This window comes from Sus scrofa, chromosome 9 (assembly GCF_000003025.6).
Source record: "Sus scrofa isolate TJ Tabasco breed Duroc chromosome 9, Sscrofa11.1, whole genome shotgun sequence".
Taxonomy (NCBI): Eukaryota; Metazoa; Chordata; class Mammalia; order Artiodactyla; family Suidae; genus Sus; species Sus scrofa.
Window position 1 is genome coordinate 8,508,638 of NC_010451.4, and position 24,523 is coordinate 8,533,160.

The following is a 24,523-nucleotide window of genomic DNA, read 5'->3' on the forward strand; positions in this document are numbered from 1 at the left end:
GGCAGGTTAATCTTTAATTAGTCTTTGGTGTTGCAGTTCTCTTCGCCCAACACTGTTTATGTGCTAAAACTTAATCTTTACTGACTTGAACTGAATTGACTTGATAAGTTACTCCGCCATCCAAAATGTGTTTATGCGAAAGCTTGATCACATAGAGAATACAGTACTTTTAGAATGCTTTCTTTGAAGAGAAATGAAGAAATTCTGGCTCTGCAGAAGGAGCTCCCTTCTCCTTTCTTTACCGACTCACTAAACCACTCATTTGGTATTTAACATGTATTATCTCATATTATCGGTAAACTTTCTATCTCTACCTTCTTTTCTTGAGCATGACATAAGCCCCAGAACAGAGACTACAGTTATTACTTGAAGCAGCGTGGTGTGGTGATAAGTGCATGAGTTTTGGTGTCAGAAAGTGGGTTTAAATCTAATTTTGTCATTTATCAACTACGTAACCTTAGAGAGTATTAATTTCACCTCTCTGAACCTTAGTTTCATTGTCTATAAAAAAGAGAGAATATCTATCTTGCGGGGTTATTCAGGATTAGAAATAACATGTGTTATCAATTGCTAGCACACAGTACACTCTCAAGTGGCTATAAAACCTCTTCTACTCCTCGATAATGAGCAACGCCACAGGAGTTCCCGTGTTGGCTCAGTGGAAACGAATTGACTAGTATTCATGAAGATGCAAATTTGATTCCTGGCCTTGCTCAGTGGGTTAAGGATCCGGCATTGCTGTGGTGTAGGTCGCAGATGCGGCTTGGAACTGGCATTGCTGTGGCTGTGGTGTAGGCCGGCAGCTAGAGCTCTGATTCGACCCCTAGCCTGGGAACCTTCATATGCCGCAGGTGGGGCATCCAAAAGACAAAAAAATCCCCAAAAAAACAAAACAAAAAATAACAATACCACAGACACTAGGTACACAGTAATACTTATCTAACATAACCACTTGCTTCTTATTTGGCCTACAGGTAAAATGATAAGACGCACACTATACCTGTTAGATAGGAGGTAAACTGCTTTGGACCACAGCGGATAGCGTAACGTGTAGTTGTTCTCACAGCTTTTGGCTCGGTCTGCAACGCATCCCTGGGACAAAAGATGGTTCCTTCCGACGTTTCTCCCCACCATCTCACTCGAACAAGTACGCAAGCAGGAGGCTTCGCAATCTTCCATATGACTTTATTAACAGTAAGTTTTAGAAAGCAGCGGAGCTGGCCTTCAACCAGGGGCGGGAGGCTCGTAGATGGAGAAATGTCACTCAAACCTGGGGAGAAATCCAAGAACATGAAGTCAAAATTTATTCTAAATATAGAAAACACATAATCTCCTTTTTGAATGAAAACACACAAAAATATTTCAGTCTCTATGGAGAAATGGCTTGTTCTCTTTATTCTAATATATGAGAAGTAACTAGCAAACCAGACCACAGAATAACCTATCGGATCACTTAACCCACCTTGACAGTCTGCATTTAGGCTTTGATTCAGGTTATTTTAAGTAAAGACCACACCAACTTAAGACCTGCTAATACGAACTCCTCTTTCACTGAAAGGCACCAAATGAAAAATACAAATACAATGATACAATATATAGGTTTAAGACATCTTTGAGTAGTTGAAATTTTTCTTCCAAATACTGTTTTTTGGATCATTGCCGTGTCCACAGTTTTTAAGACGATGCAATCTTTAGCTAATTCTCTTACTTTAAAACCATCATTAAACATAAAATAGTAACAAAGCCCTTCCCTCAACTCTCAAATGGTTAAGTCTACACAATACAACTTGGCATTTCAGTAACGACCACCTTAAACTGCCTGTGCCTTTTCCTGCCAACATCCTAAGTCAATGCAGGCAGAAACTATCATCTTCACATCCTGCCATTATTTTTCAGCACAGTGTTGGGTTCATAATTATTGGCCTTTATAATAGTTATTGGATTTCAGAGGGATAAAATGTAAATGAGGCAATTAATACGACGTTTCTATAAAGCTTTCCTTTCATGACACTGATTACCTTCCATTCACAGTGTCTTGTAACCGTAACTCACAGGAAATTGAAGAACGCATTCCGGAGTTCTGGTTGTGGCTCACAGGTTAATAACCAGCGCAGTGTCCGTGAGGATGGAATTCGATCCCTGGCCTTGCTCAGTGGGTTAAGGGTCTGGCCTGCCACAAGCTGCAGCGTAGTTTAGGTCACAGATGCAGCTCGTATTGCTGTGGCTATGGAGGAGGCTGGCAGCTGCAGCTCTAATTTGACCCCTCGCCTGGGAACTCACATATGCTGCAGGTGTGGCCATAAAAAAAGGAAAAAAGAACTCATTCTTATATTACACACACCTTTCTATTCCTTTTTTTTTCTGGGGAGTGGTCATGCCTCCCCAGAAGAAAATATATTGGAAAGCATCAGATAAGGAATTTATGTTAGCAATTCTTTGGATTTCTAAAGCCAACACCTTCTCTGCTTTCTTTAGTAAGGAAAAGACTCACCATATAGCTAGTTTCAGTATAAAAATTATACACAGGTATGCACATGAGCATTACTGTATATGCATATGGTATATAGTGAGAAGGACATTCTTATGTTATTTCTGTTTTGATTTTCCTCCTAGCAACCAAATATGCTTGACTGGTTTGACACAGGGAGCACGAGCACTGCACAGTTCCATGCTTCTGTTTCATATCCTCCCATCATTCCTAGAAGGAAAGGCATTGCCTCAAAACTGTGTTATTGTTACACAGTGTGGATAAGATTCATCCCCAAACTTCAGCTTTCATTCTTAACCTAATGGCCTAATGCACTATCACGAGTCCTAATACTGCTTTGCCTATAATATAAATAGGCAGACTCACCCAGGATTTTTTGTTTTGGTTTTTTAATATGTTTTTTGAAGCAGCCCTGTAGAGATTCAGTTTCGTTTCCTGATCTGTCCTGGGTTCCCAGGGTGACTGTTCTTGCTGCAGCTAACACTTTCCTGGTCTCTTGGTGAGCTTGCTTCTCCTTGAGCATGCTAACCTGATAAGGTTCTCTTGCTACACACTCTTTCATCTTAAATCCTTCAGAGAACTTCATGCCCTCACAACCCCGGCAACCCCCACCACTCCCCAGCTTTTCTTCCTTTTCCTTCACAACTATCCTTTCGCTACTCCCAGCTGTAGCCCTGGATGCTTTATGATCGTCTCACCTTCAGTCATTCAACTAACATTTACTGAGTCCAGCTTTGTGCTAGTTCTTGGGGATTCGGCAACGTATTAAACATGACCCCTGCCCATTAGGATCACTGCTATACTCTCCTCTACAACTTATTTTTTTTCCAGTCCCATGTGGCCTGCAAAACTACACCCTCCCCACCCCCATCCCCAACACACGTCTGACTTTATCAAAAACACTCCTAAATCATGGGGATTTAAATACAGCACAGTGACTACAGTTAATTATAGTGTATTGTCTATTTGAAAGTTGCTAAAGGGTAGATTTTAAAAGCTCTCCTCAGAAGGAAAAAAATATTTGTAACTATGTCTGGTGATGATGCTACCTAGACACGAACTCATTTCGAAATATATACAAATCGTTATATTGTACAGCTGAAACGAACAATGTTATATGTCAATTATAATCTCAATTTTTAAAAAGTAAAAAGCAAAACATTCCTACAATTTTTTTTTTTTTTCCTTCCTCTAGAAGCGTCCCCTTTTAACCCTCACTTCATTTACTCATTTTTGCCTCCTACTTCGGCCACTATTTCCTTTCCATTCGCAGGAGAGCCAAACGCCCTGTCTTTTCAATCTTCTGATTCCCTGGTTATTCTCCCTTCTCCAACCCCTTTTTAAAAAACAGGCGGCTGTGCGTATGGGAGGGGTGGGGGTGGCGGGGAGTCTGCCTAGAACGTCTGGCACCCTGCTCCCCTAACTCCGCCCTACCACTCTGCCCTCAACCTTTCGTTACCTCTCTTCCCGCGGCTGCGGCCGGCCCCAGGCCCCTGGGCTTTCCGTTGTTTCATGGCGAGCCCGAGCTCCTCTTCATCAACTCAAATCCGGCCACAGCACCCAAGCCGTAACCTCCCGCCATCCCTTCCCACCGCGCTTGCGTTCCCCAGCAACTGGCGCCGCTGGGCAGCCTGGGAGGCAGGAAGAAGCGACTCTTTCTCTAACAGTCCCCGGGAAGCCATGAGAAAGAAAGGCGGCATACTCCTTCAGACCAGGAGACTACAACACCCAGAATGCTTTGCTACACTACCTTCGCGGGGTTGGAGACGGTCTCCTCCAGCTGCGCAGGCGCAAAGGGATACTCCCTTTGAGGACTCCATTGCCCAGGGTGCATTGCTTTCAGGAGCACTTCTCTTTCCGTCTGGGATCGTGAAGTTCTCCGCTTGGGGTCTGAGGGGTCCGAGACTCCGTTACCCAGCTCCCTTTGTGAAGTGCTGTTGCGCACTTCCGGTGGAAGCGCAAGGCGAGGGGGTGGAGTCTACGGAGCCGGTGGGCGGTGCTGCCGGTAGCTGGGTGCTGTCCAAAGGCTACAGGGCGTCGCTAGGGGAGCGAGCTGTGACCGGTTGGGCCGCTCTTAGCGTGGGACGGAGCTTCGGCTACAGTTCGGCTACCTGCGGCCTCCCCTTCATGTCGGCCCTCGAGAAGAGCATGCACCTCGGCCGTCTGCCCTCTCGCCCGCCTCTCCCCGGCAGCGGGGGCAGTCAGAGCGGAGCCAAGATGCGAATGGGGTACGTGACCCATACCCCTTCTCCCTAGAGGCCAGGCCCCGGCCATTGGAGAATGGTGTCTCTGCGCGTTTAGGGCGGCACGACCAGGAGGGCTCAGGAGGGGAGAAGATGTTGGCGGCGGCCTGGAGACGTTTAGATGAAGTAGGAGGTGGATCTGGGGACTAGGGGAGGCGCCAAGTCAATGGAATTGGAGGACAAATAGTATTGGAGGGAGGGGAATGAGGCAAAGATTGAAGAGGCTGAGAGGATCGTGTAAGAGAGGTAATGAGGCACCCCCAGAAGAAGGGGTGGAGGAGGTTTGAGAAAAGGGAGATGAGCGGTGACAGAGGTGGAGGGAAGTCTGCCAGGGAGGGCTGAGAGAAATGGGAAATGACAGAGAAAAGTTGAGGGGAATTAGAAGAACCAGGGAAATATTAGGAGGCGTAAGAAGACTGTGAACACTAGGTGTTAGAAAAAGCCGACGGAAAGCGAGAACACCTGAGGCAGGGTTGGAGCAGACGAGAGAAACAGGGAGCAGAAGGTTCTAGAGAGAGTTCCTAGAGGTGTAAGAGGCAGATTCAGGGAGTGAGCGGGCGACTTAGAGATTGGGTCTCTTGAGGGGTACCGCGCAAGTGTGGAGAACAGGCCAGAGGAAAGATGGAGAACACACTCCAGAAGACTGTTGGGGTGAGATGTGCGGGCGGGGATAAGGGGAGGAGGGCTGAGGGCCTTAGAGACTGACCAGGGGCTCCACAGACGGAGAGATGACTAGGAACAGGGTTTAGGGAACGCAGGGCTGCAGAGCTAAGTCCAGGATGCATAAAGAGGGCGATTTGGGCAATTGATTTTTTCTGGGCTAATACATCTGATGGAAGCTATGTTTGGGTCTGATAAGATTCAATTAACAGAGTATGGAGTGTAGCCACTTAAAGTGTTTTAGGGGAAACCTTCCTTTACTGGGTTGGGAGGAGCTGTTTGCTTTGGGAGTTTTAGGTTATTGAATGGCTTGTGCCAGGTTCGGGGGTATGAAGGTGTAGAAGAGAGAGTATAACGTGTTGAACATGGGAGAGGTAGTTATTTGAAACAGAGGTAATTGAACAGGGAGTTGGTTTTGCGGAGTATTTGTAGAACCAGGATTCTGGAGACTAGTGACTGTAAAGAAAAAAGGGGTAGGAAAAATACTTAGGTCTGAGGTAGTCAAGTGTATGTGTTTGGGATTCTAAAGATAGGTTGGTAGCTATTTTTGGAATCAGGACTAGAGAAGAAAACCTTAGATTCTGAAGAGATGTTATGTACAAAAAATGATCAAAAAGGAGATGAAGGTAAGATAGGTAATGCTGTGAAAGCAGGTCCTAGAAACAAAGAGAAAGGAGAGTCCTATAGATTAAAATAGGTAGAGGGGTGGTTAGAATGATTGGAAAAACCAGGAAACTTTGAGGTAGAGACCTATGAGACACAGTAGAAAATTGAGAAAATTTTGACGGAGAAGATAGGTCGAAGGATGCACAGTACAAAGAGGTGATGGAAGGCTACATGTAAGATAAAATGAAGATTGTTTTAGCTTTGATAGACAGTAAGGTAGAACTGTAACATGGAGCACCTGGAAGTTGATCTATAACAGATTATTTGGGAAAAATTAACCTGGAGGGTAAAATTAATGTAACGTTTATTGTTGATACGTATCTTGGTTGCTGTCTTAAACTAAACTTTGATCTTTCAGTATTCCATCACTCTTCACTAAAAGTACATAAAAATGTTAGTTTTTAAATAACTATGCATGCTTCAGATAAGTTTAATTAGAGTTTAGCTTCTCATTTTGTCAAAACAAGTTCTCTGAAGATGAACTGAAGAAGAGAAAATAAAATACTAAGAGAAAAAACATCTACTGATTAGAAGATTATTAGTAACTTAAGCTGATTAAATAGATGCTTTGGTCTTTTTAATTTAGGTTAATTGCTTATCCTGGAAGGTAAAGTTCTTTAGAAAAATGCTTCTTTATAGTACCGTGAAGAGAAGAGCATATGTTGGTGAATTTTATGTGGTCTTCAAGTAGTTTATTTTCCTGGATTTTTATTTTCTTCTTTCTTGGAACATAGGCATGCCTCATGTAAGTCTCATGTCAGTGATAATATAGACACTCTCCACTAGAATCATAAAGTTCGAAGAGAGCTTTGAGGTGATCTTACCACTTCACTGTATATTTGGGGAAACAGACTTGGAGAATTCTCTATGCTGTAAGGTGAACTAAGAGGCAGGTATTTTCTTTTAATAATGAAAAACCAGAAACTCAAATCTTCCTCACACTATGGCACCCTAGAAGCTTAGCAGTAGAGCCACTAAGGACTAGGATTTGGGACTAGGACTTGACTCTGAGACTCATTGTGTGTTTTGGATTCAGAGTTGTTATCATTGACAATACTTAAATTTGAGTTGTGTATCTTATTCCTTCACAAATACTCAAGGATTCAGTGCCCCCCTTTCCTCAGTCTTTTCGGAAGTCTCATTTCCACCAATTTCAAATCATCCTTCTTTATTTCTAACTTCTGCTCACTTACCTTTTTTTTTTTTTTTTTCCCTAAATCTTCCCATCTTCTCCCCTCCCCAGTCTGTCTCTTGTTCTCAGGTTGGACCTCTTCCTTTGACAGCTTCTTATATGACTTATTCTTTCAACTGTTTTTCATAATCTCTTGCCTTCAGTTTCATAAACCTTATTTTGATATGTTTGCATATTCAGGATGGTTTTGAGGGTTTTGTTTGTCTTTTTGCCATTTCTGGGGCCGCTTCCTGCTGCACATGGAGGTTCCCAGGCTAGGGGTCTAATTGGAGCTGTAGCTGCTGGCCTATACCAGAGCCACAGCAACATGGGATCTGAGCCATGTCTTTGACCTACACCACAGCTCACCATAACGCCGGATCATTAACCCACTGAGCAAGGCCAGGGATCCAACCCGCAACCTCGTGGTTCCTAGTCGGATTCGTTATCCACTGAGCCATGATGGGAACGCCTGAGTTTTTTTTCTTGAGTTTCCATTAATTTAGTTTTTCCAATTCAATTTAATAATTCCAGAGTATTGATGGATAAAGCAATGATAGCAATTACTTTTTTTTTTTTTTTGAGTTAGTACCATGTGCTAGGCATTGTGGTAGTAGCTTTATGTATGTTATTTTATTTAATCAGCCCACAGTTTTGCAAGGTGTTATTGCCCTGCATTTGTAAGTAAAGAAATTCAGACTTGGAGATTACATGTCACCCAGTAGTATGTGATGGAACCAGGATCCAATCTAGGTTTAGTCCCTAGAATCCATTCTCTTTTCAGAACACTCTTGGATAAGAACTGAAGTTGTGGTTTTGTTGTTCCTTGATAGATGCCGGTAGGTGATGCCTAAAACAATTGTTTTGAACTTTTTAATTAAAGCTTTTGGAGCTACTCTGATTTTAGAGCCCTACCTGCAGCCAGTATTTGTCTGTTAGGATTGCCATAACAAAAATACCATGTTTTTTTCCTCAGAGTTCTGGAGTCTGAGAAGTCCAAGCTCAAGGTAGCAGCAGATTCTGTGTCTGGTGAGGACCTTCTTGGTTTACAGATGGCAGTCTCCTTGCTGTGTCCTTACACAGTGGAAGGGGGAAGGTAGCTCTCTTATAAAGGCACTGTCCCATTTGTGAGGGCTACACCCTCGTGACCTCATCACCTGCCAAAGGCTCCACTTTCAAATACCATCACATTGGAGGTTAGGATTTAATGTGAATTTGGGAGGGGGACACAAATATTCAGTCTATAATACTTGCTGTGCTGGAGGATGTTTTGAAAATCACTGCTTCAGTACATTGCATTACCATTAGGGAGATTACAAGTTATTAAAACCATTCATTTTTCAACATATTTTTGGTTCCTCAATTGTATTTTGTTTCTATAATTATCTCCTACATTTTTAAAGTAATTTAACTGATATGTATGTATTAGTGCCTTTTTGTGTTATTCTGTAAGTTAGGGCAAGATTTAATATTTTCTCTTAACGAGAGAATTCAAATGTTCATTCACTTGCCTCAGATCACAGAATCATTAATTGGCAGAAACAAGGCTTCAGAAACCCAGACTTTAGATCTGTAGGCCATTGTTGCTCCTGTTATGCCTTGGTGCAGAGAGATTGGTGTTTGAAGTGATAAAGATTGGAGTTCGAAGGCTAGCTTAAGTATCTAAGTCATTTAACCTCTCATAGTCAGTTTCTTTTCTCTAAAACTGGGATACTTCTGCTTACCTTAGAGTGCTGTGAGAATGAGATAATATGTGAAAAGTAGTTATGCTTCCTGACACATAATCTTTTAAGGAATGATGACTACTAAATTATTTATGTTGCGAACTATGAGAAAGGCTCATTCTTTATGAAGTAGAAGTGCTCCTTTCAATATCTTATAATGTCAGCTTTTTCTCCTCAAGCTGTTATTTATTCATACCTGATCAGATAGTTTTTCATTTAACTTCCTAAGTTTATAATGGATATCAGGCCTTCCAGGAAGACTTTAAGGAGCTTTTCACACAGATGGAGAAATAAAGGGCAAAGTGGAGTGATTTGCTCAAGGTCACATATTGAGTTACTAAAAGATTTGAGTCTTAGTGTTTCTGTTTCTGTTCATTATCAATTTCAAAAAATTAAGTTACAATTCGCATATCATAGAATTCACTCTTTTAGAGTATACAGTTGAGTGATTTTTTTTTTTTTTGCTTTTTAGGGTTGTACCCTTGGCATATGGAGGTTCCCAGGCTAGGGGTCCAGTCAGAACTGTAGCTACCGGCCTACCGGCCTACACCACAGCCACAGCAATACCAGATCCTTAACCCACTGAGCGAGGTCAAGGATTGAACCCGCAACCTCATGGTTCTTAGTTGGATTCCTTTCCGCTGTGCCCTGAAGGGTGCTCCTGGTTCAGTAATTTTTAATGTATTCAAAGTTGTACTATCATGAGCCCCAATTCCAGAACAGTTTCATCATCCCCTAAGGAAACTATTTACCTGTTAGCGGTCACTTCCCCTCCCCCCACCCCTGGGCAGCCGTCAGGCTACTTTCTGTCTCCATGGATTTGCCCATTCTGGAGATAACATAAAATCACTCGAGATGTGGTTTTTTGTGACTGGCTTCTTTCACTTAGCGTAATGGATTCAAGTTTCATCTGTGTTGTAGCATGTATCAGTACTTCATTCTTTTTTTTTTTTTTTTGCTGAATGATATTCCACTTATAGATATACTACAATTTTTTATTTACTCATTTATCAGTTGCTGGACATTTGTTTCCAGTGTTTTGCTATTATGAATAATGCTGCTGTGAACATTCACATGCAGATCTCTGTGTGGAAGTATGTTTGCATTTCTCTTGGGTAAATACCTAAGAATGGAATTGCTGGGCCATATGGTAAATTATGTTTAACTTTTTAAAGGAACTGCCAAATTGTTTTCCAAAGTGGTCTTTGAAGCTTTTTATGTATTACGGATATTTTTTCTTTATAAGTGTTAAAAATATTTTTCCAAGTTGCCTTTTTACTTGGCTTGTGATATTTTTTGCCATGTACAAAGCTCTGTTTTTAAAAATTTTATTTAATTTTTTTATTTGTTTATTTGTTTGTAAATTGTAATGTGCCCAGATCTATCTAGCAAAATCCGCTGCTTCTGGATTTTGGATTATGGAAAGACATTTCTTTTTCCCAGGTTAAAAAGCAATTCACATACGTATTTTTTTCTAGGACGTGTATGTTTTGTTTTTTTAACTACATTTAAAATTTCTCTTGAGGACCAAAGTGAGGAACAGATCCTTTATCCATAAGCTATTGAGTTGTTGTAACACTATTTATTACAAAGTCCTTTTCCCATTATGTGAATTTCACCTCAATAAAAATTAACTTTTCCTCACTAGTTAAAATAGCATCTATATCATACACCAAATTTCTATGTAGATTTGGGTCTGTTTATGAATTTTCTTTCCTTTTCCATTGGCCTATTTGTGTGCCCCTACTACACTTTAATGAGAGAAGAATTGTTAATATCTTTTAATACATGATAGACATATCCCCCCCCTTTTTTTCCAAGATTTTCCTGGCTCCTCTTACTTATTCTCACAAATAAACTTTCTAATCAATTCTAATCTAGTCTAAATGCCTCATAGTATTTTTGTTGGCATTATATTCAACATGTAAATTAACTTGGAATAAACATTTTTATGATGCTGAGTCTTCCTTGAAGAAACACGTTTTTCTTTTTTTGGCAGCCCCACAGCATATGGAGTTTCCCAGCTAGGGATCAGATCCCAGCCATGGTTGCAGCCTATACCTGCACCTGCAGCAACACTGGATCCTTTAACCCACTGTGCTGGGCCAGGGGTCGAACCTGCATCCTGGTGCTCAGAGATGCCACAGATCTCATTGTGCCACAGTGGGAATGCCAAGAAATAAATTTTTCAACTTGTAAGAATCCCTTTTGAAGGAAAAATATTTCAGACCCCAAGTACTGACGTAAATTGTATTTAATGTTTTACATTATATTATGTAAATATTACTTATTTGATGTTACTTAAATATGTAAAAAATAAAATGAGGATAAATTCCTATGTGTAAGAATAAATTCCAGGAGTTCCCATCATGGCTCAGTGGAAATGAATCTGACTAGTATCCATTAGGACGCAGGTTCGATCCTTGGCCTTGCTCAATTGGTTAAGGATTCGGCGTTGCTGTGAGCTGTGATGTAGGTTGCTGCTTGGTTCCCAAGTGCTGTGGCTCTAGCACAGGCCAGGAGCTACAGCTCCGATTCGACCCCTAGCCTGGGAAACTCCATATGCCTTGGGTGTGGCCCCAAAAAGACAAAAAAAAAAAAAAAAGTAAATTCCATTTTACTCTTATATAATTATAAAACTCAACAGATTTACTATTTCAACACAACTAAACCTACAAAACTCCTCAAATTCATATTTGCAATATTACATTAATGTGAAATAATCTAATTTTCTGTTTGTGGTTTAAATGAAAATATTATTTATTAAAAAATAATACTTACTATTATTATTATTTGTCTTTTTGTCTTTTTAGGGCCGCATCTGTGGCATATGGAGGTTCCCAGGCTAGAGGTCTAAAGAGCTGTTGCTGCTGGCCTACAGCACAGCTCGTGGCAACGCCAGATCCTTAACCCACTGGGTAAGGCCAGGGATCGAACCTGCAACCTCATGGTTCCTAGTCAGATGTGTTTCTGCTTCGCCACGACAGGAACTCCAATACTTATTATTAATAGGAAGTTCAGAGTTGATCCAGTTATTCAGCTGTATCAGTCAGGACCCAGGCTCTTTGCATCCTTTCTCTTGCCATCCTAAGGAATGTTGGCTTTTCCTTCTCTTGATATCACCTTATGGTTGGTTTTAGGATGGCTGCTGCAACTCCACTTGCATCTTACCTTTTTTCTGTTTTTCCAAATAAAAAGGAAGGAGCAGAGCAAAAGCCTTCTCCTAGCTAAGCTTGTTCCCCCACCCCCTTTTTTCCCCTGGGAGGGAAACTCCCCAGCAGAGTTTTCCTTTAAGTCTCTTTGTCCAGAACTGGTTCACATGTACATCCTAAAATTAATCACAGCAGAAGGGAATGGGATTACTATGACTAGTTTAGACCAGTTCTGATTCATTCCTTTGGACTGGAGGAAAGATCACAAAAGATTCCTACTAGCTAGTGACACAATTTGGAATTCTGTTAGGGAATAGAGGGTGGTGGGAGGTGGGAAGGGAATGTCTGGAGCACAGAGTAAATAGCATCTGCTCCCCGTCCTGACATTAACAAGTGAAGGGAGACTGATCTGACTTCAAGTTGCCTACTGTTTTCATTACAGCACAGGTATAGGAGGTAATTCTCTCTTTCTCTCTTCCTTATTATCTCTCTTCCCCTTATTTGAAGTTTGAGCCCCTTGACCTGAGCACTTTTGAGTAAATATCCATTTTTCCACTGTTGCTGAACTGCTGCCAACAAATCTATTTCTTTTTAGTGCCTCCAAAATTGAGTAATTGGAATTTTTTTTTTTTAACCTAATGAGCCTTTCTTGTTATGTAGCTTGATGTCAGATTTGAGAAAATACTTCTGGTCAGTTGGGAAAAACTTTTTTCCTTCATGCTAGGAAATAGTTTCTTTTAGAGAAGAAAGTTTTAATTAATAGCACTATTTAAAATGTGGTCCACTTACATGCCACACTTAGATGTTCTTCAAATACAGTGTTGACAGTGGTGCTACCAACATACTTGACCTTTGAATAAGTTTGAATTGAGCAGGTCCGCTTAAACATGTTTTTTTTTTTCAGTGGTGATTGCAGTTCACCCTTGAACAACAAGGGATTGGGGTTTCAACCCCCGCCCCCCCCCCCCCCCCCGGGAAACAGTGGAGAATTCACATGTAACTTACAGCTGGGCTTCCATGTACCATGGTTCAAAGTTTGTGGATTCAACCAACCTCCAGTTGTGTAGCATTTACTATGAAAGTTGTGCAGTATTTACTATTGAAAAAAATCCCTAGGAGTTGCAGTTGTGGTGCAGCAGAAATGAAGGTTTGATCCATGAGGACGTAGGTTTGATCCCTGGCCTCCCTCAGTGGTTGGGGAGCTAGTGTTGCCATTAGCTGTGGTGTAGGTCACAGATGCGCCTCGGATCCTGTGTTGCTGTGGTGTGGTCTGGCAGTTGTAGCTCCAATTCGACCCCTAGCCTAGGAACTTCGATATGCTGCAGGCACGGCCCTAAAAAGCCAAAAAAAAAAAAAAAAAAAAAAAACTTTGTGTAAATGGACCATGCAGTTCATACCTGTACTGTTGAAGGGTCAGCTGTACCATGCAGTCAGTGACTGGCTGAATTCATGTATGTGGAATGTTGAAATTGGAGGGCCCATGGATAGGGAAGGCCAACTGCATAGAGGGCCAGCAGAGTTTCGATTGACCAGAGGAGCTCTCTCACACACAAACACACACACCTGCCCCACCTCCTGAGTTGTTCAAGGGTCAACTCTAAATTTTGAAAATCGACTAAGAGATTATGTTGAAAATTCTAGTCTCTCCAAACCATAGCAAAAGGCGGAAGTTGTTGGCTGTCAGTCCTTTTTTACTGTACCTCTCTGTGTATCCTTTGCCATGGACTTGATCCGGGTGTAGGTGGGAATCCTGTCTCTGCCTCTGATAAGCCATGTGGCTTGGCCAAGTTATTTTTCCTCTTTCTGGGCCTCTCAGTTGTGGTGCAGTGGAAAGAACACTTTACCTCCAGACGTGCTTGCCTTTAAATCCAAGCTCCAGTGCTGTGGAAAGTGGCTCTGGGCGAGTTATCTTATGTCTCTGAGCCTATATTTCTCTGTTATTAAAAGGGGGATATTTTTCTTGTAGAATTCAAAACCCTGTTTGTTACATAATAGACAGCTAATTATTCTCTTCTGTAAAGGAAGAGTTGGTAAGATGATCTCTAATAGCCTGAACCAGTATGTGGTTTTTAGAATCTAAGTCTGCTGCTTTAATAAGATGCCCTTATCAATAGTAATGGACACTCCAAACCACCAGGACCCCAGACAGCCATTTAGTTGCCTTCTTTTCATTCTTTCCATTTTCTTCAGTGTTGCTAATGATACTTTTTTTTTTTTTTAAGCAGTGGTGCCTTGGTTTAAATAGCTGGCTGCAATTAAACTGCAGTATTTTGTCTCTACTACAAGACACCTAAACTGGAGAATTTATGACAACAGTGGCTAGGGCTGCTACTGTGCTGCTCATGACTCATTAGTGATAAATATTCTAACAGACTTAAGCAGCCTAATAGATGTTGAATTTTATTACGTCTATATGTATTTGAGACATTCACTTAAAAACATACAACTTACATTGCTTATTCCTTGCTCTCTAAGTAGGAAAGGAAAATTTTTCTTCCCTCCTTTTCTCCCTTCCTCTTGCTTATTTCCTCAGCACTTATATAGCAGTCATACAATTTTGTTGGTTTCAGTTATTATCTCCTAGTAGGCATCATCACCTAAATAGTTGAGATGTACATTTTTGGAGTTCCCATTGTGGCTCAGCAGGTTAAGAACCCAACTAGTATCCATGAGGATGCGGGTTCAATCCCTGGTCTCACTCAGTGGGTTAAGGATCCGGTGTTGCCACAACCTGTGGCATAGGTTGTGGATGCGGCTTGGATCTGGCATTGCTGTGGCTCTGGCATAGGCCAGCAGCCCCTAGCCCCAGGAACTTCCATATGCCACAGGTATAGCTCTAAAAAGAAAAACAAAAAGAGCATGTCCTTTAGCCCCCATAGCTTCTGTATATATAATACATATCTCTCTGGCTTATAATTATTGGTAATGTGCCTACTCTTCCATACTGTGAGTTTCTTGGAGTTCCCACTGTGGCACAGTGGGTTAAGGATATGGCATTGTTTCAGTGGTGTGGGCTTGGCTGTGGCATAGGTTGCAGGTGCAGCTTAGATTTGATCCCTGGCTTGGGAGCTTTTCATATGCTGTAGGTACGGCCAACAAACAAACAAACAAAACAAAACTGTGAGCTTCTTAAGAGTAGAAACTGTGTCTTAACTTTCCCGGTGCCTAGCATGCTGGCTACTTACATGTTCACTGAGAAGCTCATATTCTAAACCTATTTAGTCTCATTCTATAAGGACAACTCTATTTCCTTACCAGTTCCATTATGGTAACATAAGCAAAGCTATACTTCATTTCTTCTGAAAGCAGAGGTTTGTTTTTTTGGAGGGAGGGGATTTGTCTTTTTAGGGCTGCACCTTCAGCATATGAAGTTCCCAGGCTAGGGGTCCGATCAGAGCTGTAGCCGCCAGCCTACACCATAGCAACTCAGGATCCAAGCTGCATCTGTGACCTACACCATAGCTCACAGCAACGGTGGATCCTTAACCCTCTGAGTGAGACCAGGGGTTGAACCTGTGTCCTCATGGATGCTAGTCTGATTCGTTAACCACTGAGCCACAACAGGAACTCCTGAAAGCTGTTTCACATCCTAAAATAATAGAATCTATACTTTATTTCAACACCAGCATTTAGGTAGAGTGTGTTGTGCATGTTTACAGATACATTGTCCTGATTTGAGACATAAGATACTTATATAGTTGAAACTCATCCTTGGAATTAGTCTCTTATGTGAAAAATTCATGCCAGTTGCTTAGTTTTACTTTGTAAGAATTGGACATTTTATCTCTTCCTCTCTCATTCCCCAAACCTGAAAGCAGGTCTGTTACTATAAAAGAGAAAATGTCGGTTAGTAATTATTTTCAGACTAGCTGCATTTTATAGGATTGGGTTTTTCTGCCCTTGTTCAGTTTATCTTTTATTCTCTGAGAGAGAAGACTAATTTTCCAGTGAGGCTATATCTACACACTGGTGTTTCTAATAGGTATAGGGATGAGGGCAAGCAGTCTACTGATAAAAGCTAGCATTAAAAGCTCTCCACAGTCATGTCCCAGGCAGTGTCAATTTTCTAAATGTTTCTTGCACTTACCAATTGCCAATTTCGTTTTGCTTGCAATGCACCCCCTTCCAGTATCACTTTTTCAAGTCCTTCCTATCCTTTGAAAATCCATGAAGCTCTTTCAGACTATTCTAGCTCACTCATTTGCTCTGTCTTCTGATCATCTGTAGCTCTTTTTGTTATTTCTTCTCACTTGCCAATTGGTGGATGTTACTACTTGGTATTGTGTTTTTCTAATTGTTATGTCACAGTTATTTATGGTAGTTTCTACAGTAATTTAAATGAATGATTACCATAGTTAATAGTAATTTGTATTTCATGTTTTTTTTTTGTTTTTGTTTTGTTTTTTTAGTTTCCTCAATAAAATTAAAGGCCCTGAGTGCAGGGGCCTTTGTTTTTATTTCTTTGTGATTTCTACAGTAGCACAGTTAAAAAAAATGTTCTTATAAAATTTGGTTTAATGGGCATGTGGCACACGACATTCATTTAAAATGAGATCCTGAAGCTTTTCCTGATCAACCTGCACTATCTTTCCATCTTCTGTCCTTTTGTAGCACCTATCATTTATACCAGAGATTGGCAAAATTTTTCTGTTAGGTATTTTATGCTTTGCAGGCCATAGCTTTTATAGCAAATATTCAATTCTGCTGTTGTACAGTGAAAGCAATCATAGACAATGTGTAAATGAATGTGATTGAGTTCCAACACTTTCTTTGTGATCACTGAAATTTGAATTTTATGTAATTTTCTCGTGTCATTAAATACTACTCTGTTCTTTGTCCCTCCACCCTACCCCACATCCCTAGCCTTTAAAAAGGTAAAGACCACTCACTTGCAGCTCATGAGCCACAGGAAAACAGATGGCTGGATTTGCCCCTGGGCCAACCCCACAGTTGCCATAGTTTGCCAACCCCATATCAGTACTGTTTGCTCCATACTTCTTCTGCCTTGTAGTAGAAAGAATGTAGGTTTTAAGTCAGCAAACTGGAATTGTTCTGGCTTTACTACATACTACTTAATTGGTGTATTTTCTTAAAATATGGGTAATAGTAGCCCTACAGAGTTGTTTTTGAGGAAAAAGATGATACATATGTGGAATCATTATTTAAATAGTAAAGCTGTATAAGAGAAGCTTGTTTACTCTATTTCGTAAAGTATAAGATACATTTCTTTTCATATTTAAAATGATGGTGTCTTAATAATTGCTATTGGCCAGGTAAGTTCTAACTTGCTTCTCATTTCCTATACATGAATGAACACCAAGACCAATATCAAAACTTGTAAAATAGGTGTTGGCAGCTTGGAAGAAAATCCTGGAGACAAAAGTGGAGCAGTCTTTTAATCACTGAGAACTGAGTGGTTGTGAGGCAGGGTAGGTATTCAATGAGATGAGTTAAGCAGTATTCCTAAAGTGAGAGTCAAAACTAAGATGGCTCTCTCTACATAATGGCAAAGTAAGCATATGAATTGATGTTTAGTTTTAAGGAACATTTATCACCAGTGTTCTTGTAAGGCACACAGGACTGTATTAGAGTGATTCAGAAGAGACTAGAATTTTTGGTATGAAGTATTTATTATTCTCTTTTCCCCCTTTTCTTTTATACCCATAAGTGACATATGATGAGTCAATGTAAATTTTTATAAAAGAGCTCTTTCAAGAAATGTAAAATGAATTCTAAGATATAAAGTATTATGTCATACTTTAATTGGTAGCTCTTTTTTTTTAGTGGTACATAAAATTATGCTTCATCTTACAGTCGATGGAGCCTTGTATGAGCCTTATATGTACATCTGTTCTAACAATTTGATTGTGATCTATTTTGTTTAGTCTTCACTAATTTAATTGCAAACTCCTTTTGTGTCTGTTTACTTGCCCCAGAGTGGTTAGCACACAGGAGCTCGAGAAACATTTGATCAGTGAATGAATTATGCTTAGATACAGAGGACATATCACATTTTTTCCCAACAGTTTAGAAATGTGCACCCTGAATTTAGTAGGGACGTGAATTAGGAAGAGCCAGACTTGTTGCGTATAGAAATGAGATTCTATACTCATAAAAACTGTGATTATTTACAATATACAAAAATGAATATGCACCTTATTTATATTCTTCTGTGATTCCGTATTTGTAGCCATCTCTCTTTATCCTACTAAAAAATATATCCCAGGTTGTTGTGAGGATTAAATTTAGATAATGCTTGTAAAGTGCCCAGTATAAATACATGGATTTGTTTCATTTAATCATTCTCAATCTCTTTAATTAAACCAACTCTTCCTTAACCATAAGAACCATACTATGAATATATCAATATCACTTCAAGTTTGGTTTTCTGTTAATCACCTGAGACACATTGTTATTATTGCTGAATTTCATCACAAATAGCATTTCAATGTCTTATGGCTAATTAGATTTGGGCATGATGTTTCCCTGAGAATCTACCAATATTTTGTAAAGGAGAAATGTACCTCAGTTTTCCCTGCAACAACCTACTGTACAAACCTTTGGGGTGTAAACTCTTTTAAGTTGGAGAATATGCTAACTTTTTCTTTTCACTGATGCTAGGAAATCATGTTCTTTTCTATTATTTCAATTTAATTTTTATTTTATATTGCTATATAGTTGATGGACAATGTTTTATTAGTTTCAGTATAGCAAACTGATTCAGCTGTGCATATACAAATATCCACTGTTTTTTAGATTCTATTCTCATATAGGCTATTACAGGATGCTGAGTAGATTTCCCTGTGCTGTACGGTAGGACTTTGTTGGTTATTTTATATACAGTAGCATGCATATGTTAATCCCAAACGCCTAGTGTATCCCTCCTCCTACCTGTCCCCTTTGGTAACCATAAGCTTGTTTTCTAGTCTATGAGTCTGTTTCTGTTGTTTTTTTGTTCGTTTGTTGTTGTTTGCTTTTTTTTTTTTTTTTTTTGGCTGCACCCTTGGCATATGGAAGTTCCTGGGCCAGGGATTGAATCTGAGCTGCAGCTGCAACCTAAGCTGCAACTGCAGCAATGTTGGATCCTTTAACCCCCTGAGTGAGGTTGGGGATTGAACTGGTGCAGCCAGAGGCAAGCCAATCATTAACCTACCACGCCACAGAAGGAACTCCTGTTTCTATTTTGTAAATAGGTTGATTTGTATCATATTTTTTATGTATGTATGTATGTATTTGCTTTTTAGGGCCGTACCTGTGGCATATGGAAGTTCCCAGGCTAGGAGCTGAATTGGAGGTGCAGCTACTGGCCTGCGCCACAGCCATAGCAACTCAGGAACCGAGCCTCATCTGTGACTTACACTGCAGTTTTGTGGCAACACCAGATCCTTAACCCACTGAGCAAGGCCAGGGATTGAACCCACATCCTCATGGATACTAGTTGGATTCATTTCCACTAGGCCACAATGGAACTCCATTTGTATCATTTTTTTAGATTCTACATTTAAGTGATATCATATGACATTTATATTTCTCTGGCTGATTTACTTCACTTAGTATGATAATCTTTAAGTTCATCCATGTTGCTGCAAATGGTATTATTTCATTCTTTTTTGTGGCTAAATAGTAATAGTCCATTATATATATGTACCACATCTTTATCCATTCCTCTTTGATGGACATTTCAGTTGCTTCCATGTCCTGGCTGTTGTAAATAGTGCTGCAGTGAACAAAGGTGTATCTTTTTATTTTTTTTTTTTTTTTTTTTTTTTTTTTTTTTTTTTTTTTTGTCTTTTTGCTATTTCTTGGGCCGCTCTCGCGGCATATGGAGGTTCCCAGGCTAGGGGTCAAATCGGAGCTGTAGCCACCGGCCTACGCCAGAGCCACAGCAACGCGGGATCCGAGCCGCGTCTGCAACCTACACCACAGCTCACGGCAACGCCGGATCGTTAACCCACTGAGCAAGGGTAGGGACCGAACCCGCAACCTCATGGTTCCTAGTCGGATTCGTTAACCACTGCGCCACGACGGGAACTCCTGTATCTTTTTAATTTATTTTTTCAGATTTGCCATTTGGATTGCTGATATATGGTAGTTTATTTTAGTTTTCTAAGACTCTCCATTACTGTTTCTGTAGTGTATACATTTATTCTACACAGTATAGGGGTTCCTTTTCTCATATCCTGTCGATTTATTGTTTATAGATTTTTGATGTTGGCCATTCTGATTGGTATGAGGTATTGTTGTCATTTCAGTTTGCATTTCTGTAATAATTAGTGATGTGAGCCTCTTTTCATGTGCTTTTTGGCTGTCTGTCTTCTTTGGAGAAATGTCTATTTAGGTCTGTGCAGTTTTTTTATTGGGTTGTTTGTTTTCTTGATATTGAGCTATTTGTATATTTTAGAGATTGATCCTCTGTCAGTCACTTCATTTGCAAATATTTTCTCCCATTTTGAGGGTTGTCTTTTTGTTTTATTTATGGTTTCCTTTGCTGTGCGAAGCTTTTAAGTTTAATTAGGTCCCATTTGTTTATTTTTGTTTTTATTTCCATTACTCTAGAAGACAGATCCAAAAAGCTGTTTATATAAGCAGGTTGTGGCTGGAAGGAATTTGCAGTTTTGTCAAAGCGAGTTCTGCCTATGTTTTCTTCTAAGAGTTTTATAGTATGCAGTCTTCCATTTAAGTCTTTAAGCCATTTTGAGTTTACTTTTGTTTGGATATTAGAATGTGTTCTAAGTTCATTCTTTACATGTAGCTGTCCAGTCTTCCAAGCACCACTTATTGAAGAGACTGTCTTTTCTCCACCGTATATTCTTGCTCTTTGTCATAGATTAATTGTCATAGGTGTGTGGGTTTATTTCTGGGCTTTCTATCATGTTCCATTGATCTATATGTCTGTTTTTGTGCCAGTACCATATTGTTTTGATGACTGTAGCTTTTTGGTATAGTCTGAAGTCAGGGAGCCTGATTATTCCAGCTCCGTTTTTCTTTCTCAGGAATGCTTTGGCTATTCAAAATCTTTTCTGTTTCCAACAAATTTAAATTTTTTTTGTTCTAGTTCTGTGAAAAATGCCATTGGTAATTTGATAGGGATTACATTGAATCTGTAGATTGCTTTGGTAATGTCATTTTGACAATATTGATTTCTGTTCCTTTGATCTATAAGGAAATAATATTCTTTATTGGTAATTAGACGGTTTGTACCTTTGCCTCTTCCCTATCCAGGTCATTGTTTAATAAAAATAAATTATCACAACTTTGTAAACCAACTATACTTCAATAAAACTTTAAAGAATAGCAAAAGATAAGAATATTACTTCAAAGTTTTTACAGCATTTGGTGTAACAAAATCTTCATACCAGATGTAATCTTTGTGAATCCTTCCCTGACCTCGTTCCATCCCCTTAAGTGTCCAGAGCAAGACTGAATGGCCCATCTATGAGCTCTCCTGGTGTGTTAGGTTCATTTATGTCTTATCCATAGTATACTGTGACTGTTTACTTATTTCCCTCTAGTCATGAACTCTTTGACTTCAAGAACCAACATTTATTCATCACTGGGAATTTCAGGCTTGCTGATTTCCTAGTGCCCATACAGGGCATACCCAAAGGTCTTTTTAGATGAATTGGAATTAAGTTAGCTGTTTATATAAGCAGGTTGTGGCTGGAAGGAATCTCTAAAATAATTGCCCTAAAGATATTTGCTCTTTGTCTCATCATAGATCATTGTGGCATTCAGCTGAGTTTGAGGAGGGGTTATAAGGCCATTGGTTCTGAAATAGCACTCATTTCCATATGGACTTGGTTGGCTTTCATACTCAAGACTTCAAACTGCTTACTTTCTTCCTATTGTGATAAGTCTAAGCAGAATAGTAGCTCACATGCATTCGGATCCCTGAATATGGACACACACTTTGACTATGAGAGTGAACAGCTCTAGTTAGCCCTTACAAAATATCAAAAAGCCTTGTATTCTGTCTGCTTTTTTGCTTTCATTACTGATATCCTAGTAGTTGTATTTTTGTTTGAGAACAGATCATTGTAGTAAAGTTATCATTGTATCTTTTTTTCTCTTTATGTTTAGGGTTTTGGAAAAAAGTAATTAATTATGCTGTTCTTATGTAGAGTGAGTGGCAGAAATAAAGTTTAGAAAATTTTTAACTTGGGTAAAACAGAATCCTTTGTCATCTGAGGTATAAGATTATACCTATTTCTTATGCTACAGTGGTCTGTCGTGATACATCCATTTAAAGCAAAGTGTGTGTGTGTGTGTCTTTTTTTTTTAGCTTAGAGCTGCACCTGTGGCATATAGAAGTTCCCAGGCTAGGGGTCGAATTGGAGCTACAGTTGTCAGTCTACACCACAGCCACTGCGCCAAGGGATTTAGCCACGTCTGAGACCCACACAGCTCACAGCAACGCCGAATCCTTGACCCACTGAGAGAGGCCAGGGACTGAACCGCATCCTTATGGATACTGGTCAGGTTCACTTCTGCTGCATCACAACGAGAACTACAAGCAAAGTATATTTTTGTGTGATCTGACTCAGTAGGTTGGAAATTCCATGACTGTATCATATCTGAAAGAAGTTTCAAGTAATATAAGATTTCATTCATTTGCTTGAAACCACATTGTATCTTGGGCCATAAGTATCCTGTCCTGTGTAATGCAGGACATTGTGTGAGATTCAACTGTTTCTACTTCTGGATTCCATGATGCCCCATTAACAATTAACATTCTCATCAATGGCCAACACAGAAGAGTAACAGGGATATGAGGTAGGATTTTTAAGCACATGGTAAATCCGTATATATTAAGTTGGAGCTCCTTTAAAAAGGTCTCCTCTGATCGCTCCCTGTGAATGACATCAGGGAAACTTGAAAATTGTCTTTGGCTCTTCCTTCTCATTCTGTCCTCCTCCCTGCTGTCATTATCATAACAATTATAGACTTTGACTTTCTTCTTAGTCTCCATGGTACTCAGGCTTGCTACAAGAGTCTTCTACCATTCATTATCCCTACAGCAGGAACCAATCCTCTTCCACCTTTTCCTGGGGATTTCTAGGTGCTCATTGTGAGCTCTGATGATTTTTAAGAATGGAGAGAGAAACTAGTATTATTTTGAGGTAGTATTAAAAACTGATAGGGGGAGTTCCTGCTGTGGTGCGATGGGATCTGCGGCATCTTGGTAGCACTGGGACACAGGTTCAATCCCTGGCCTACACAGTGGGTTAAGGATCTGATGTTGCCACAGCTGAGTCTTAGGGCTCGGATATGATCCCTGGATTGGGAACTCCATATGCTGCCAGTTGGCCAAAAATGAAAACAAAACAAAACAAACAATCAAATGAAAAAACTGGTAAGGAAGTGACCCTAAAAATAAGGTTCTATCTAGGCTACTTTCTATGGTCTTGGATGAGTTATTTAACCTCTTTGGCTTTAGTTTTCTCATTTGCAAAAAAAGGGATAATAGTATCTACCCTAGGGAGTTGTTGAAATGAACTCATGTGTTTATCTGCTTTTTCTCTCCAAACCCCATGAAATTATAGAAAAGTATAGTAAAGTAATTTGGAGAAAGGAATACAATTAAAGGAGAGGAGGAAAGATAAGATACCAACAAGATTTCGGAAGATAGCAAGTTGAAGAATATTAACTCATTAAAGAAAAGAACATATGGGAAACTGCCTGCAGAAGGAGAAAGTAAGTGCAGGTCAATCCATGTCGCAATCCCGCAAAGGCTCAGGAGCTGTAGGGGCTGGGTATGTCTGAAAGGGGGCTAAAAACAGGAGGATTGACTGACTCCATTAGACTCCCAGATCTTTTCCTTTCCCTCAATTTATTGGAAATAAATTTTCGAATGATGGAAGGTAGATTATCTATTGGAGGAAACAAACCAGGGTGGCTCCGGACTCAGGTAGTAGGCATATGAGGGCAAAAAGAAAGCAACTAGCTGAAATGAGGATTAAGTGAAGATACATATTCTGTCTTCTAAGTAAGTTTATGGCCTTCTCCTTTACCTTCCTCAGGTCTTTGCTTAAAGATGCCTTCCCTGATCACATTACTTAAACTTAGTCTTTCCAGCCTGGTAGTCCTTGTCCCCTTTCCTGGCTTTACATGTACTTACTGCCACCTTGCAAATTTTTACTTATGTCTCTTTCTACTAGAGTGTTAACACAAGAGTAGGAGGTTTTGTCTCTTTTATTCATTGCAGTATTTCCAGTGCCTAAAATAATATCTCATAGGTGCTCAGTGAATATTTGTTGAGTGAGTAAACAAATGAGACTATTTAGATCCTTTTCTGGAAGGCTCACATGCAGTATTTTGTGAGATTGAAGGCAGGAGACAGGAGGATTTCTCTCTGGAGAAATGACTAGCCTAAGAGAAAAGACATGCAGATATAGATATCTGGGGGAAGAGTCCCCCTT

General features: G+C 40.0%; 2 protein-coding genes across 2 annotated transcripts in view; one reads left to right on the forward strand and one right to left on the reverse strand.

Annotated features, from left to right (window-relative positions):
- Positions 1-4,206, reverse strand: part of C2CD3 (C2 calcium dependent domain containing 3) — a 119,234-nt gene extending 115,028 nt beyond the window's left edge. The window contains 2 exon segments of the mRNA XM_021062487.1: positions 1,001-1,270; positions 3,948-4,206. Of these exon segments, the coding sequence (XP_020918146.1) occupies positions 1,001-1,270; positions 3,948-4,002 (325 nt within the window). The 5' untranslated portion in view covers positions 4,003-4,206.
- The window catches only part of PPME1 (protein phosphatase methylesterase 1), a 92,483-nt gene continuing 72,113 nt past the window's right edge, over positions 4,154-24,523 (forward strand). Inside the window, 1 exon segment of the mRNA XM_003357190.5 lies at positions 4,154-4,716. Coding sequence (XP_003357238.3) covers positions 4,169-4,716 — 548 coding nt within the window. The 5' untranslated portion in view covers positions 4,154-4,168.